This window comes from Lepisma saccharinum, chromosome 1 (assembly GCF_977018435.1).
Source record: "Lepisma saccharinum chromosome 1, izLepSacc3.1, whole genome shotgun sequence".
NCBI classification, from domain to species: domain Eukaryota; kingdom Metazoa; phylum Arthropoda; class Insecta; order Zygentoma; family Lepismatidae; genus Lepisma; species Lepisma saccharinum.
In genome coordinates, this window is record NC_139229.1 from 131,183,404 (window position 1) to 131,199,842 (window position 16,439).

At 37.3% G+C, this 16,439-nt stretch overlaps 1 protein-coding gene across 1 annotated transcript; it reads left to right on the plus strand.

The window, feature by feature from the left end:
• The first annotated feature begins 8,106 nt into the window (after positions 1-8,106).
• Positions 8,107-10,508, plus strand: LOC146001395 (uncharacterized). Its single transcript, XM_083138713.1, has one exon. The coding sequence runs from the start codon at positions 8,332-8,334 to the stop codon at positions 9,283-9,285; it is 954 nt and encodes a 317-aa protein (XP_082994839.1). The 5' UTR covers positions 8,107-8,331; the 3' UTR covers positions 9,286-10,508.
• Positions 10,509-16,439: the final 5,931 nt, after the last annotated feature.

Sequence of the window (16,439 nt, forward strand, 5' to 3'; positions counted from 1 at the left end):
AAGCTACAGTGAAATAAATACGATTGAAAATGTCTCAAATTATATTATATTTATAATATTACATTGTGTCTGTAGCAGACGTTGTCTGCTAAAGTACCTCGTTCACAACCTCATTTTTTGACAAATAATTATGTCAACTCTTCTGCTATGGAGTGGATTCTCCTAATTTTATTCATATATCTTAAGCCATTATGTGACTGACAGAAATCATTGTCAGCATTAAAATAAAAAATAAAAATATTTTTGGTTTGTACACTTCTGCTCAAAAAGTGGTGGCAATAAGCGGCCCAGAGACCTCGTGCTATGGAAATGGGGTAAGGCGAAGGAAGGCTCGTATATCGTTCGGTTTCGTACCATAGTCTTTAAGGAAGGTATTTTTCATAATGTAAAGAGGATACAACATTTCCCTCTATAAAACTTGATATGAAATATTAATGATGACACTGTAATCCAAGAAGTCATTGATCTATCAAGGGATTCCTATTTGTTTGTCGGGTATCAAACATCAATAACACAATATTTTGCAAAATGGTTAACGTAACCAGTAGGCAAACATTGTCTCTAGTGATGCAAGAGTCTTTCATTTTAAGCAAATAAAATCCGTGGTGGAGTAAGGGACCCATGTTTTAATGTTTTAGCAAGTAGGCCTACAAAAAATGTATTACAAATTTTTACACAATTCATCAAAGTGTAGATAATATGTAACCATTATTATTTAGTTAATTCCATTTTTCTTGCATAACACAACACAATGGTGGTGTTGGATTCTCATTAGATTCCTTTGTCCGTAAAAATCTTACATGCTGGAAAATAGAGGGAAACATTAAGGAAGTCCCAGTTCTGCAGAGAAGCCCAAAGCTGTTGGTACATATTAATCATCTTATTAACATTATTGACCTGTAAATATAAAGTAGATACAGTCCCGATTAGCCTATTTATGTTAAACTTTATCTTTGTATTCTTTGGTATTCCGAAAGGTCATTATCAAAATATTGTTATTTAATATTGCTCGAACTTTGTTGGTTCGTTGGAGTTTCAAGATATCATCCCTTTCCTGTTACTTATCACTTTTGGAGGAGGGGGACAAGTATCCCTCTGTACCCTGCTATATCTGCCAATGCAACACAATATATTAAAAATTTGCCCCCTCTAAGATTGACTTCGCCCCCCCCCCCCCCCCTACTAAGAATTCCTGGATACGAGCCTGACAACATGCCATTTCATTCACATAATGTACGGAAGATTTTGGAGCGCACAGGAAGCACGAGAACTACAATTTGCCCATTACTTTTTCATTGAGATTCCATTGATCTCCAAGGCTGCGAAAATATTTCCTGTGTATGTGTTGGCAGATAGGATTTTCAATGCACTTTACTTTTCCTTTTCCTGCAAATGCGTATGGAGACTTATCACATTTCGACAAACATTTTTCATAAGAATTGAAGCTATTTTCCTAATGTTAAGGACCATCATGGGCATTTTGGAACAATATATCGGACACAATTTAACCCTGATTCTTTCATGGAATCTCAAACACATTATGCACACACCTGTGTCATCTGAGCCTCTCTCTCATTACCGCTCCATAACCCTCATTAGCAGCTGCAGTATTCACCAAGAAATTACCATCTCTTCTTCATGTTTACTGTTGAGTTTGAACACTTTGGGGCTCCCTTCAGATGTGATTTTGCATCATTTATCTCACACAGTTCGTGAACAGTGTTTTATTCAAAAGTTTTACAAAATGCTTTGTTTTCCTACATTTGTTAACAAGAAATGCAATTAGAGTTGTTTTATTCTTTGTGTGACTTAGGAATTTTCTTCATTTTCTGACAATCTGGGAAGATGAGATGCTCTGTGACTGATGCCCAAGTTCTTCCCATGTGATTGTCCTTTCGGTGTTCTTTCTAGAAGATTCCGATTCTGTGCTGACACAATAATTCGACCAAATAGTGCCTTGTCTGTTAAGACCTGCCATCACTATCATTACTATCCACTGTCTTCTTGGATCAAGAGAGGAACAGAAAAAACCATGTACAGCTGATGTTTATGCAACTGAAGGAACATTCAGAGAGGAGATACAGTAGAGTATGGATGAGTACAGGTAACAGAAAGACCCTACAGTCGCTTGAACCAATGCTCACATGATGTGCGTTACTATAGAGCAATGTGTGTATCAATAGAACAGCTCAGAAACGGACAGGGTTACAGCAGTAACTCACCTCTAGTACAGTGTGTGATACTGAACGGCCAACACCGCTGCACATCTGTGTGGCATGGACTCGATGAGGTGATCAAAGAGAGCTTGGGGGATTCCTCGCCACTCTTCACTTCGGGCAATTTCAGCTCTGGAAGAGTTGAGGGAGGTGCCATCCTACCTAGAATGTGTCTGCCAAGTGCGTCCTAGACATTCTCTATGGCATAGAAGTTCAGTTATCATGCTAGCCACTCCATATTCTCTATTCCCTCGTTCTCCGGCACGTTGTAGACTAACAGAACTCTGTGAGGACGAACAGTATCGCCGATAGAAAGCAAACGATCATCTATTGCATCTGCGCACGGCATTGCAAGAGGTCTGAGGTTCTTGTCCTCATATCTAAGGGCCATCAAACTGCCATTTTGGATGACGTGGAGGTTTGTACGTCCCACAATTTTGATTCCAGCCCACACCATCAGGCCACCGCCTCCATTTTAGAATGTTTCTTGCACAAAAGCAGGGTTATATCATAAATAATTCAAAATCGGAAGACTTTTATGGAATGTCGAACTTTATTTTAAAAAGAATCATTGATATTCTACAGTACCCACTTTGCATTCTCATAAACTGGATGATGTATTGTGGGCACTTTCCTTCCTGCCTCAAGCTCTCGGTCGTCATACCCGTGTATAAAAAGGGTGATAAATCGAGCCCCGACAATTACTGTCCTATATCACTTGTTCCCATTGTCTCCAAAATTATAGAACACTGTTTATATAATCAACTTGATAGCTATTTCACAAATAATAATTTATATACAAGTGCACAATATGGTTTCAGAGCCCATCTATCCACTGTGAAAGCGAATGAAACCATTGTTTCCACAGTGTTAGATGCATTTGAATCCAAACTTTCTGTAAGTGCAACACTTATCGATCTTAGTAAAGCCTTTGACTCTGTTTCCCATCAAATATTAATAAAAAAATTACACTTCTATGGCATCAAAGAAACGGAACTTGCTCTAATAAAATCCTACTTATCAAATAGACAACAAATGGTCACTGTAGACAACATAAAATCAGAATTCTTAAATATAAAAAGTGGAGTTCCGCAAGGTTCTGTCCTCGGCCCATTGTTGTTCAATATTTATATAAATGACTTACCTAATATTATTCCTAATAAGACTGTTTTATATGCAGATGATACCACATTCCTTACGGTGGGCAGTGACAAATTTACAGTTGAGAAGCTTGATAAGGAAATAGAGGAAAGGTCCACTTTTTGGTTTGAAACAAATCAACTTACAATTAATGAAAATAAAACAGAGAAAATATTTTTTACATTAGGAAATGGCCATGAATGGACTTCTGTAAAACTTCTTGGTTTACACTTAGACTCCAAATTATCTTGGGAGTCGCAAACAAATCACCTGTGTTCCAAACTTGCCAGGGTGCTTTTTCTACTTAAAAAGCTTAGAACATGCATTAGCAAGGATTTGTTGCTGCAATCATATTATGCATATTTTCATAGCCTTCTGACTTATGGAATTCTCTTGTGGGGAAACTCATCTGGTGCTGGGGATGTATTTATCTGGCAAAAAAAAGCTTTACGAAGCATGGCAGGAGTCTTTGATCAGTCTGTTTCCTGTAAAAATCTCTTTAAAGAACTAAAGATAATGACTGTGCCAAGCTCATATATATTTACCTGTCTAGTGTATACAAAAGAAAATGTACCTAATTATAACGCAAGACACACTGTGCACAGACACAATACAAGATTCTGTTACAAGCTCGACACACCATCAATCAGATTAAGTAAAACACAAAATAGTTATAAGTATTTAGGAATTAAGTTATACAACATGTTACCAGAAGCTGCTCACAGTGTCTCTCTTAAAAAATTTAAAAGTGTACTTCAACCCTGGTTAAAAGAAAAGGTCTTCTACAATCTAGAAGAATTCGAAATCCATCCCAAAAATGATTTAATATTCTAGAATGTATTGTATTGTTTATTTCCTGTTTTATGAATTATTGCTATGTATATTGCCACTGCCATATTTATATTATTTCACCGTCACTAATATTATAATTGTCTTATGTCTATGTACTCTTACTTTATATATGCATATACTCTCATATTAGTATCTATAACATATTGTAGTTCCATGTAATCCCTCTCTCAATATATAATTATATATTTACATATATACAATAACAAATATGTAACCAATAACTGACGACATCTATTGCATTGTACAATGTCTAACGATGAATAAATATATTGTATTGTATTCACATTTTCCTAGACCGTAAATATTTATTGATTTTGTTCAGGTGGACAGAGGCCGCCCACCCTTGTCGCCGTCCCGTATAATGCGACGAGTGCAAAATAACTCAAGTGTTGATGCACCCAAAAATGTTATTTCAGTCGAGATCACGGCCAATTTGTACATAAAACAAGACTGCCACAAGCTTCAATTTGCAGGCTCGGAACAGAAATAATTGCAGAACTTGCTCATAGATGGCATACGAGTAGCTGCAGGTAGTGGTAGAGATGTAAATTTAAATACTAGATGGCGTCAAAGTCCTCTTGCACAAAGTCAAAAAGCAGGAGCCTACAGTTGACTGAATTTCGTTTCATGTGCATTTATTTCTATATATCGCTTTTCGTTATCAAGGCAAGACATGATAAGTTGTGTTAGACAATGGAAATGCACAAAATTTTGTTCGTGGTGCTTCTGAAAGAAACTGCACGATTTTTTCATTTATAAACATTGCTGAAAGTACCAGTTATTCCAATAAGGATTTGTACCACAGGTACAAATTAGTTCGTTTGAAGGCAGATTGCAAATAGGTGTCAAATGACATCGACACTCATAAACCAAGTTATTAGTCAGTTATTTGGAACTCGGGCCTCCCCGATGGCGCAGTGGTAGCGTCGTTGCCTTGTAATCAAGGGGTACCGGGTTCGATACCCGGTGGAGGCACATAGTGGTTCGGATCCCACTTTAAACTGTAGGTCCAGTCCCGATTAGCCTTACTGTGCATAAAGTGGACTTAAAACACCAAATCAAACTGACCAAACAGTTATTTGGAACATGTAGGAAACTGGTGCTTTTTAACGAAATGAATGTGAGACCAAATGTATATCTACTTACAAAAAATAGTAAAATATGCTTGATACCGTAGCTGGTTTCCGAATATTACTTCTAAAGTCAATAATTACACGGCATTGTGACCTAATCTCTTACATGTTTGCGTTCCCCTTTTTTACATCTAATTGCATACATTTTAAAGTATCAATGAAATATTTATATGCATTTGTTCCATTCGTGTATACAACGACTGACAACGCAAAAATACCTAGTAGGGTGACCAGATATTTGTTGACCAAAAAGAGTATAGTCTATAGGTCGAAGGTGCGCATGCATTTTGCTCTTTCACAGGGTCCACAAAAATCCCGCGCGACTTCTTGACAGTCTAATTATCCTGGAAATTATGCAAAATTAAAACTTCCTTTTTATTTTACACCAATTTTGCACAAAAAACTATATTTTGTGACTACATAATATCTATTTTAATATTCTGATGCAATTCTTGAATATTCTAAAGCAAATTTCTTGGTATGTTGATGCATATAATTGGAGGAGAATATTTACACATCAATATTGATCAATATTTTGAACAAATTTTAATTATTGCAATTTTCAAGTATCGGTGGGAATCGGTAAGAGTATCGGCATCGGTATCGGTTCAGCCCTAATCGTTATCATTAAATTCCAATGAATTTGAAATGTTTTGCTTGTTGATGGAATATGAAAATGACACTTGAAATTGTTCATAGGAAATTCTTGAGTCAAGGAGCAAATACTTCAGTTTGTTGACATCTTGACGTTTTCCGTTCTGTGGATTTTAAGGCATTTTACGCGTAAAATAATGAATGAAATTAAATAGCAAGGAAAAGAGTATATTTGGGGATTTTTGCAAATTGAAAAGAGTATAGAGTATATGAACCTCTAAAAGAGTATAATACTCTTAAAAAGAGTATGTCTGGTCACCCTACCTAGTATTTTTACGAAACGGGAAGCTTGGGTGAACATCATCAGTCAATTTCGTGAGTCACTTCCTTTGTAATCTGTTGCTCCTACAACTTTTTGACCTCGAAAACCAAGGGAGGGCCAATGAACATAACGGTTTGGCCCGACCCCAACAGAATGGTGAGGGAATGACCGTCCTTGCGTTTGCAGCTCCTGCTTGTAGTACTACGTTGTTTACGAACGTCTGTTGAAAGCGCTCGATCAGCGCGTGGCATATCTCGTAAAGTCGAGAGACAATTTATTGCAGGAACCCTTGAACGATTCACCGCCATAAAATATGAATGCGATCAACTAATAGGCAAGAAAGGGAACGAATGTCTACTGAACTTATACGTTTATTACACCTGTACTAGTTTTTTTTCTTCTATCTTACATATAATGTTTGTTACTAGTGCATTATGCTTTTGCAATTTGGGTAACCTTTTGATTTCTGTCGATATTTCAAAAACTGGCTGCTAAAGTTATAATGGAGCAGTGTCGACAACAGAATAAAATGTGTAGCTATGTACAGTCACATTTCATACACCGGTAGCTCTAAATAGCTAGCATACAAAAAGTACTATGTGGACAAAAAGCTGATTTTTATCTCGTTTTACTTCTTTCTTGGAGGTCATTCGTCCCCTTCCCTTCAACCTGGTATCTTTGAACGGAGAATAGTCTCCCAATATCTTGTTCTACGAAGATATAAATATATTATTTTGGTTTTGAACAGAAGAATTTACTTTCAAAAATCTAATCTCATCAAATGTTTTATATGCTCTTAAGTACCTATTAAAACGAACCCAAATACTCGTATCGAAATGAAGGTGACGTAGACATCAAACTACGTGCTCCAGAAGTGCGTTGCGCAATTGTAGGGACATTACTGAATCCCTTTTCTAATCATTATTCATCCTCGTCGTGGCGATTAGTCAAAAGTTACAGAAAAACAACCCAAAATAAGAAAAAAGCAAATAACACCCCTCCTAAGTTGTTTATATTTTACAATACAACTGCAACAATAGCAAGATTGTAGTTGTAATTGTTCCAGTGTACATTATCTATCAAAATCTTGCAAGCAAATCCAGCTCAATTGTCATGGTGCAATTTTTATAGACGTGCTTGTCGCATTTTATTATCATGTTTACTGCGCACAGCTTACGTGTAAAAGAAATCAAACTAGTGTTACTGCCATTACGTCTCCACTTATGTGGCAAGATTGTATATTTGCTTTATTTCTAACATCAACACACCTTTTAGACGACACCATAACAAACACTTTATTAATTCTTTGCATGTAGAAATTCATTCCCCTCTAATTTCATACCGTCATGAAAAGTAATCTTTGCAATGCGGTGCGTATCGAGAGGAACCCTCTCCGCGGGACTTATTATGTTTATGTAACTGACGCGTGTTATTGTCATTACTGCCTCAAGAATCTGCTACTTATTCATGAGGCCTTGTGCGAGGCTAAACTCAATGAGTAATCCCTACTGAAGAAACAAAGCCAAACGTGGAACGCAAGTTCGTTCTATTAGCAAGTTCCGTCATTCACAACTTCCGTCATAAGAGTACACCTACAGTGTATAATGATAAGGTTTATATTAGCGCAATGCCGAACAGCTACCTCTCGTTGTAAAGCACACGTTTTCTCCCACGCTGAGTTGCGACTTTAGGCCTTATTGTCCAAATCCCTAAAGGCCATAAGATTGGATCGGTGTTTTCCCGCAAGAGGGCAGGCGCGATTTCCACTCACCTCTTTTAAATGGCGAAGGACGTCCAGTGATTGGTTGGTAAGTAGGCCGTGACGTCAGTAAAACGGAAGCTACTTATATGAGTACTGTTTCCACCAACGGCCATTCGAGGTTAGAAAGTTACATGTTATCATCCAAACGTAGCGTTCACATTGAACTACGGGAGCCGGTGTGAGTGTATGTATACATTGTCGCAGTGAACTGCCTTGTATTGTGGCCGTGTGAAATTGGTTAACGTGGAAGCTGTTTGGACAGGAATACAGTGAATAGTTTGGTGTTGTGTTGCCACTGTGTCTCGGTTAAACATGGCAACTGAAGCCCAGAGACTGATTAGCATTTCGCTGTCGAAAATAGCCCAATCGAGAACTCAGCGAGGAGGTGTGAGCTTGCATAAAAATTTGTTAGTTGCTACTGTGCTTCAAAAAGCACGTTACATATTTATGGAGGAAGCTTATCACATGGTTCATTCAGGAGGGTACGCTGCCAGTGTACTTCAACCTACACCGCAGTACGTGGAACAACAGAGTGATTACGATTCTAATAATTACGACGAGGAGTATTCATCAGTGGAAGAAACTTCTCCCCCAGCCAGTAGTTGCATGCTGTCACCCCAGTCATCTTCCCCATCTTCTGAAGAAACGTCATCCGAAAATCATTCAACACGTGGAATTGTTGAAACCGCCTTATCGACCAATTCTGATGTAGCCTCATCGTGTGACCAGTGCAACGAGAAACCAACGGAAGTGGACAAGGAAAATCATTCTCCTTGTTGCGACGCACCCACGTACTTGGACCTGGACTCTAGGGCACGTGAAGTTTTGCGGGACAGGTCGAACTCTACCACTGTGAGGTGTTTAAAGAGACGGCGCGCAGTAGCGGAGTGGGAAACAGAAGAAGCAGTGCTCTCTATTTTGCCTAAGCGTCCTAAATGTTGTACGTGTGAATTCCAGCATCCTGATGGCAGTTGTGATGACAGTGTATTTTTAGAGGATGGTATCTTATGTAGTGACAGTGAAGTCGAATGCGAGGACGATACGGAAGAAAGAGATAGTTCTACAAGTATGGAGATAGACCGTATAACCAGTCTAGTGTCCATATTCAGTTTTGGTGGACTTGTGAATGGGAACGGTGGCGGTAGCTTGGACGGTGGAAGCATGGGCAAACTTACGCGATCTGTTTCAACGCCGGATTTGTGTTCCGCACAAGCGAAAGAAGGTGTGGATATGTTACGGAGACCTTATATTGCAATGACGGTGTAGTGTTTCGCCCCCCATGTGTATTCGTTTCTGAACTTTTTTTTTAATGCTCAAGATTACTTTTCTTCGTATTTAAAATCCCACCTGTCAGGTCTGTGGCAGCAGATATTGTGCTTCTCAAGATCTTTTGAAAGAGCTGCTGCTCATAACATTAAAAAATGAACCACCATTGGTAAGCTAATATTTTTAAGGAAAGATGGCCAAATGTTAAACTTTAGAAAGTTATTGTTGGTAATGCTACTTGATCTCATGAAACAAAAAGTGGACGATTTTAAATAAGTTGAGGAAACCTGGCCAGCAGATGTGGAAACATTCGCACTTTTATTCTTTTTTTATAGTTCGTTTTTATAAAATTTAATTCAACATGTTACAACAACAGTTGACATTGCATATGAACGTGAGGAGAGAGAACCACTTTTGGATATACTAAGAATTACATTACGGAGCTGGCTTGAAGCTTCATTCATGCTCAGCAATGTCTTTGCATAAATTGGCATATTCTTACATACACGATAAAAATAACATTGTTGATAACCCAGCGACCTAGTTAGTGGTGGTAGCCTTGGAAATGTTCATATTTTTGCCAGCATGAATTGAGTAGAATTGAAACATTTCGTACTTGTTTATCCAATTTTCAGGATTATTCCAAACCTTTATTGAAATTGAAGTTTCAAGAGAACTATTAACTTTTAGTTTCTTTTTAAGTGTATTCTTTGATAGGTAAAGTACTTCTGGCTGGTGTCAGGCTTGTTTTATCTGTGATTAATAATCTAGTCATGTACTTAAATTTGATTTTTCATTGTGTCATTAGAAAGTTAAATGTAGTGACCACACACAAGTGTCCTTGGGTTATTCAACAATGTTTGGCATTTTCTTACACATTGATTTTCATGTAATTTTGCCTAAACTTGAGCATGTTTTATCTAAAACTACATATTCAAAAAATAAAAAGGTGAAAACTAAAGCAATATTGAAATGTCTTACATACTTGCTTTTGGGCAGTTTGTAGAGTATTAGCAGTTGGTATACTTTTGTGGCAGCATCTGTAAATATTTCATGCCATCAGATTTCATCACATCATTGGGTGCTACAGGGTCTACCCTGTGTTAATTGGTCCGAGTGAATGGACTGCTGAAAATATGTTACTCTGTTATAAGAGTTCATTATATTATCTATTGATATAATTTTGAAATGTGAAAAAATAAAAAGTTAAATATGCAAATATATATTTTAGTTCATTCTACAAGCAACTAGTATAATAAGTTCTTTGTGTTTTGACAAGGCTACTTGCAACACATTGTGTTTTGACAAGGCTACTTGCAACACACTTTGCCTTTTGCACAAAACTATTATTACAGTAATCATGAAATAAGAAACTTCAGGTTTCAAACATATTGTGTAGCTAGGGGTTTTTTGATTTTTAAGATCTATCTTCTGTTGCAATTTATTACTCTTGAGTGTAATGCGTTTGCCAGTAGCCTTGGAAATGTTCATATTTTTACTACCATGAAGTGAAGAGTAGTTCACAGGATAACCAAATTTTACATGCTAATCTTTGTACGTGATGTTTGTTTATTGCATAACTACTCTTCAATCTTTGACATTCAAATTAGAAATGGTATCTTTGCAGTGTAGTTATGGGATCTGTTTATCATGACACAGATAGTTTTATTTTAGTGACTTGATTTATTTCTTAGCAAGTGGTGGCAGCTCTCGTCTAGTGCAGAGAACTGTCAAGCTTAAAGAAATTGTCAGCTACTAAATGTAAAATATTTGTATTATGGTACTTGTATCAGCAATACATTGCTATACACTTATATTAATGAGAAGTGTGTAAACATAGGCAGAGAACTGAAACCTTGATATCGAGGACAGGATGTCTTTTGCAGGTTTGCATCAACGCTTACGCAGAATTTGCATGTGTGTGTTATGTTGGCAGTAATGTATATTGGTGTTCTTTTACGGGTTGGTATTGTATTTTATAATAACTCACCATATTGTTACGGTATTGTACTTTATTGCCAATACTTTACTGGTTACAATCTTCACTAACTTGCTTGTATGATTTTTTTTCTGAAAAATATATCTGCAGTCTGAAGAAAATTGCCCTTATGGATGCATTGAATTGAACTAAAAATATGACTCCTTGCTTCTTGATAAGAGAAACCAGATAACTGTAAACATCAAGAGACATTACATGATGAAAGGTTGTTTTTCTGGGTAGTCATGTCAGTGTGCATTTCTGTACGTCCACAGAGTGCAATTTTCTCCTGATTTTTATCTCTTCATGAACAAAGTGTGTGTGGGTGTGGGAGATGATGAAAATGCTAAGGAGTTGAACGTTCTAATTTCAGCTACAAACATTCCTTTATCTGAAATGTGGGTGATTGCTCTGCCATTCCCGGAGTTATCTTCGTCTTGGCACCTGAAATTTTGGGAAAATAATCTCATGGTAGTTCCTTGCATAACTTGAGAGGTTGCGTTGCACTCATACATAAATCACAAATAATGTATCAGTATCAATATTTTATTTTCCCATTGTACACAGCATTGAACATTTGGCTACACATCTGTAGTCATTGTCATGTAATAATTACTGTGTTTTTTTTCATGATATTTATGTTTGGTCACTCAGATCGTTTATCAGTTCCAAAATTCGCCTCACTATCCAATTTCACAGCAAAAACTCTGACTGGAAACCTCGACACTGTATGTTCCAAAAGAAACTCCAATGCATGCACGTGGGACACAGAGCCACATGCACAGAAAGGCTTATGTTGAGACAATCACACAGCTTGAGGCAACAGAGCATTAAAACAAGATGGAGAGTGCACTTGCACAAGAGAATTCCTGCAAGAACAGATCCATCCAACAAAAACTTGCAATAATTTTGTAATTATTTCTGTGAGAGGTGTTCTGCTGCCCGCGCATGTACTGTGGTGTTTGTTAACCTGAGATACAGTGGAAAAAATATTAAAGTAAACTATTACAACAGTAATGAATATTGTGTGGTCCGTAGTTATCAAAAATATTTCATCTCTTCAGATTGATTGATTTAGTTTATTTTACTTCGCGTTTTGTGCCTCTTGGCTAATTTGCAAAGATGAGGATGATGAATGGACATTCACAAACAACCAATGCGACCCTTTGCGTCACAGCGCGATATGCTAACCACTCTGCCACAGGTTCCAGTTCATCTCTTCAGAATGAAAGATATTAATTTTTGGGGGGAAATGCTTAGTTTTTTAAAAACAACTTTGAAATTGAAGTAGTTTTTTTATTATTCAAAAGTGTACATAAATGTCATTCCTATCATTTCAGAAAAAGTGCTATATTTTCCCTTGTTTTGTCATAAAGTATCTAGAAAACAGTGAAAGCAAGCACAGTTGAATGTGAATGTTTTACTTTTACAACAGGAGTGTATAAACTTTTATATCCAGGTCACTGGTGTATACAGTGGAGGTCTGATTGGGCTGTGGCCCTTCCTAAATTTAGAGAAAATAAACTCTTCCATATGAAGCAAGTAAAGAATTTTTGGAAAATGCAAACACCCCTTTAAAAATAAAACAACATAATTTCTAATGTCCGCTATAGACTAACATTTATGCCATTTATAACATTTCTTAACATTTATGCCATGATCTAAACGTTACTATATATAAAAAAAGACGTTAAAAACTGTACTTACGTATGCGAGTATGTTGTTACTCGCATACGTAAGTACAGTTTTTAATGTCTTTTTTTATATTCTGGAATTGTGAGTAATACGCACCAAACCTACAAAACGTTACTATGTAAAGTGAATAATCATATGGCATTTTTCAAAGATAGAATGTGTCTTATTTCCGTAGCATTTTTGTAGCACAACCAATCAAGCGAGCTCTAGGTCACAAGTGCAGATGTCAACATTGTATCATTAGCTACACATTTTTAAAAACTTTAGAATGTATAGAGTACATGTATAGAAGAATATTTTAGTTGTCCTATTTCAATTGTAAACACCTTCCACTCACCATAGTTAGTGCAATTGAGATGTGCCTTTCATTCTCTATATATTATACAATATAATTGCAGTAGCTAACCAAAATGCTTCAGTGAAAAATACTATGTCCACAGGATTTTTTCAGGGGGGGGGGGGTGGCAAACGAGACACATTTCATCCCATAGTAGTGTCACTTCTTCTGATTTAAGTTATTTCTGCAACATGTTTTTCAATAATTGACATAAATTACTGCGACTGAAGTGATATATATGTAATATATACATTTATGGTAACATCCATTTGCCACAGCCCCCCATTCCGGACGCCCATGTCTGCCATATGATTTTTAGAAGTATTTACATAGCATTTATGGTGGGAAAAATATTAAAGGAAATGCTTCCATCTAAAGTGGGCCTAAGATATTCCCCCAGAACTCAGACTATGCACTATCCAGCTTTACAATTCCAGCCCTTCCCTACCCCCTATTACCTAAAACTCTTGCTATTTGTCGCACTCCATGTTGTATTTGCACATGTGAAAGATAATGCTTCAAAAAATATATATATCACATAATAATATCAGTACTAAACAAGGGGGTGGAAAAAAGCACCTTAGCACACCACACTTGTGGTTAGAATTCTAAAGTTAATCTGTAGAATGATGCCTATGGTATTCAAAACTTTTTGTGCACAATCTGGTGTATATGATAGTGAGCTGGCACTGAAACTATGCAAGTATTTTGATAGAACATCCATGTAAATAATACCTTGGATTTTTCTAAAAATTCTGCTGTGTGGATCTTTGAAACAATTTTTAAAAATGCATTTTCTGGTACAGGTAGGTCAAAAATCCAGCCAACTCATAAAAGGTATGCCATATTGTTTCCTTCTCTGGCGAAAATAATTTTTAAAAAATGAATGAAAGCAGAGTTGAGAAATATGATACGAAGGGCTAGGGTCAAAAAAACAGTAAGTGACATTTTGGTCAATTTTGAGTTACAAAGTAAAATGTGTCATCCTTCAATTTTTGAGTGAAATTGCCATGTCATACAATTTGCATTGGACTCAATGAAGCCTTCTGAAACTGGTAAAAACAATTTATCTACAGTATAGCTTCTAATAACATTTTTTCTTAATGACCAAAATTTCACCATGTTTTACACCCGAGCCCTTCAAACAGGATTGATTGATTTGGTGTTTTAAGTCCACTTTATGCACAGTAAGGCTAATTGGGACTGGACCTACAGCTTAAAGTGGGATCCGAACCACTATGTGCCTCCACCGGGTATCGAACCCGGGACCCCTTGATTACAAGGCGAGGACGCTACCACTGCTCCATCGGGGAGGCCCCCTTCAAATAGGAGAATTAGGTAAGACAATGGAATTGAACAAACCGTTCGAAAATCAAATAAGAGATTGACTTTATGTTCCAGAGGATATGTTCATCATCAGATGTATGCTGCACTATTCTTGCAATTTGTAATGAATAATTCTGTTTGATAGCTCGTCTGAGTGGCCTGAGGTTAAAATGTGGAGACAACCTTTCTAAATAGTTTGTTTCGCCGAGGCGTTTTGGCACGAATTTTAAATTCGTACACTTATTTGACAAAAAATGTTATAACTCGTAGACTATTGGACCAATCTACTTAGGGTAAGTTTTGTGTTTCAGCTAAAACATCAGGGCATGCAACCGTGCAGGAATCAAAACGCCAAAGGTAATAAGAGGGTTTGGCTGGGCCGAAGCCCCAACTTGCAATGAAAAAATCATAAAAATGAGTTTACCCCCGCTATTTTTGGAAGGTGACGCAAACTTTAGCCATATTTTCAAAGAATGGTCCTTTCTCAACCGAATGAAAGGCACTTCATGTTCCTGGGTGCATTACATTATCAAATATGTGAAAAAACTGCCCATTTTTATGATTTTTTTCATTGAAAGTTGGGAGCCGCGGCCCACTTAACCCCTTTTATTGGCTTTGGCATTTTGATTCCTGCAGGTGATTTCTGCACGGTTGCATGCCCTGATGTTCTATCTGTAAAACAAAAGTTACCCGAAGTAGATTGCTCAAATAGTCTCCGAGATATAACGTTTTTCTGAAATAAGTGCAAAATTTAAAAATCGCACTCGAAGGAGGCGGCCAGAGAGAGGTTACTTTCGAAAACCCGCTCGGCGGTCTAAAGGTTAAAAACAACTATAAAAGTACAGTCGCGCGGAATTATTATTCATTATTCTTTACCGGATTCTCAACAATAAATCACTTAAATTGTGAAAATTGCAAGTGACGTAAAAAAGTGCTGTGCAAATTTTAAAGCTTCTTTGAGTTCCGATATCTTTCCTGTTGTTGACGATCGTCTTTTCAAAAGTCTTGCTCTTACAGCACTGAATATTCAACTATCATGTTCAAACATCATTTCTGAGGTTAATGTAATAGCAGCACGTTCGGCATCAGATTCCCCATGTATTTAAATGGGAGAACAATTGCCCATCGAAAGCGTGGGGACGCAACAGGAGCGCTGCCACCCACAATAGTTTGCTTTGACCAGAAGAAGACAAACCTAAACCCTGTAAGTCTAGGCATAGCGCCCACTACTCTTGCGTAGACTGGAACACATGCTTCAACATAACTGGCGTGATCTCTTTTCGCTACGTCAGTTGCTCTCTGGTGTTGATGTTTACTTGGTACACCCTAGATTTAATGAAACTCCAGAGAAGAAAATCTCGAGGAGTCAGGTCTGAGAGCGAGCCTCACAAAGTCGTTCTGAGCGACGGCCAATCCACCTACTATGGGGTGGTGCATAATCTTGCTGGACCAGAACAGTGTATTTATCCCATCCAGAAAAGATACTTCGTGGGCTTGAGAATACTACTACTAAAAAAGAAAAAATCACTTTATGCTCTAGGTAGGCTAATTGAAACTGGACCTACAGTTTCAATTTTGGTCTGAACCACAGTGCAATATGCCTTAAAAGGAGATCGTGGCAATGGTAATGACGATATAACAATAATAACCATCTGTTCCAGCCCAAGACTTCTATTTTGGCAAGACATACTCCAATCTCTGAAACATAGAGTTCCCGTTTGCAGTCTGATATATTGTTCATGTAAAACAGAATTAATGCGTGGCCAACAGATCGAACGGACGGACAGGCGACACACGTCACTTTTCAGTTCTCCTTCG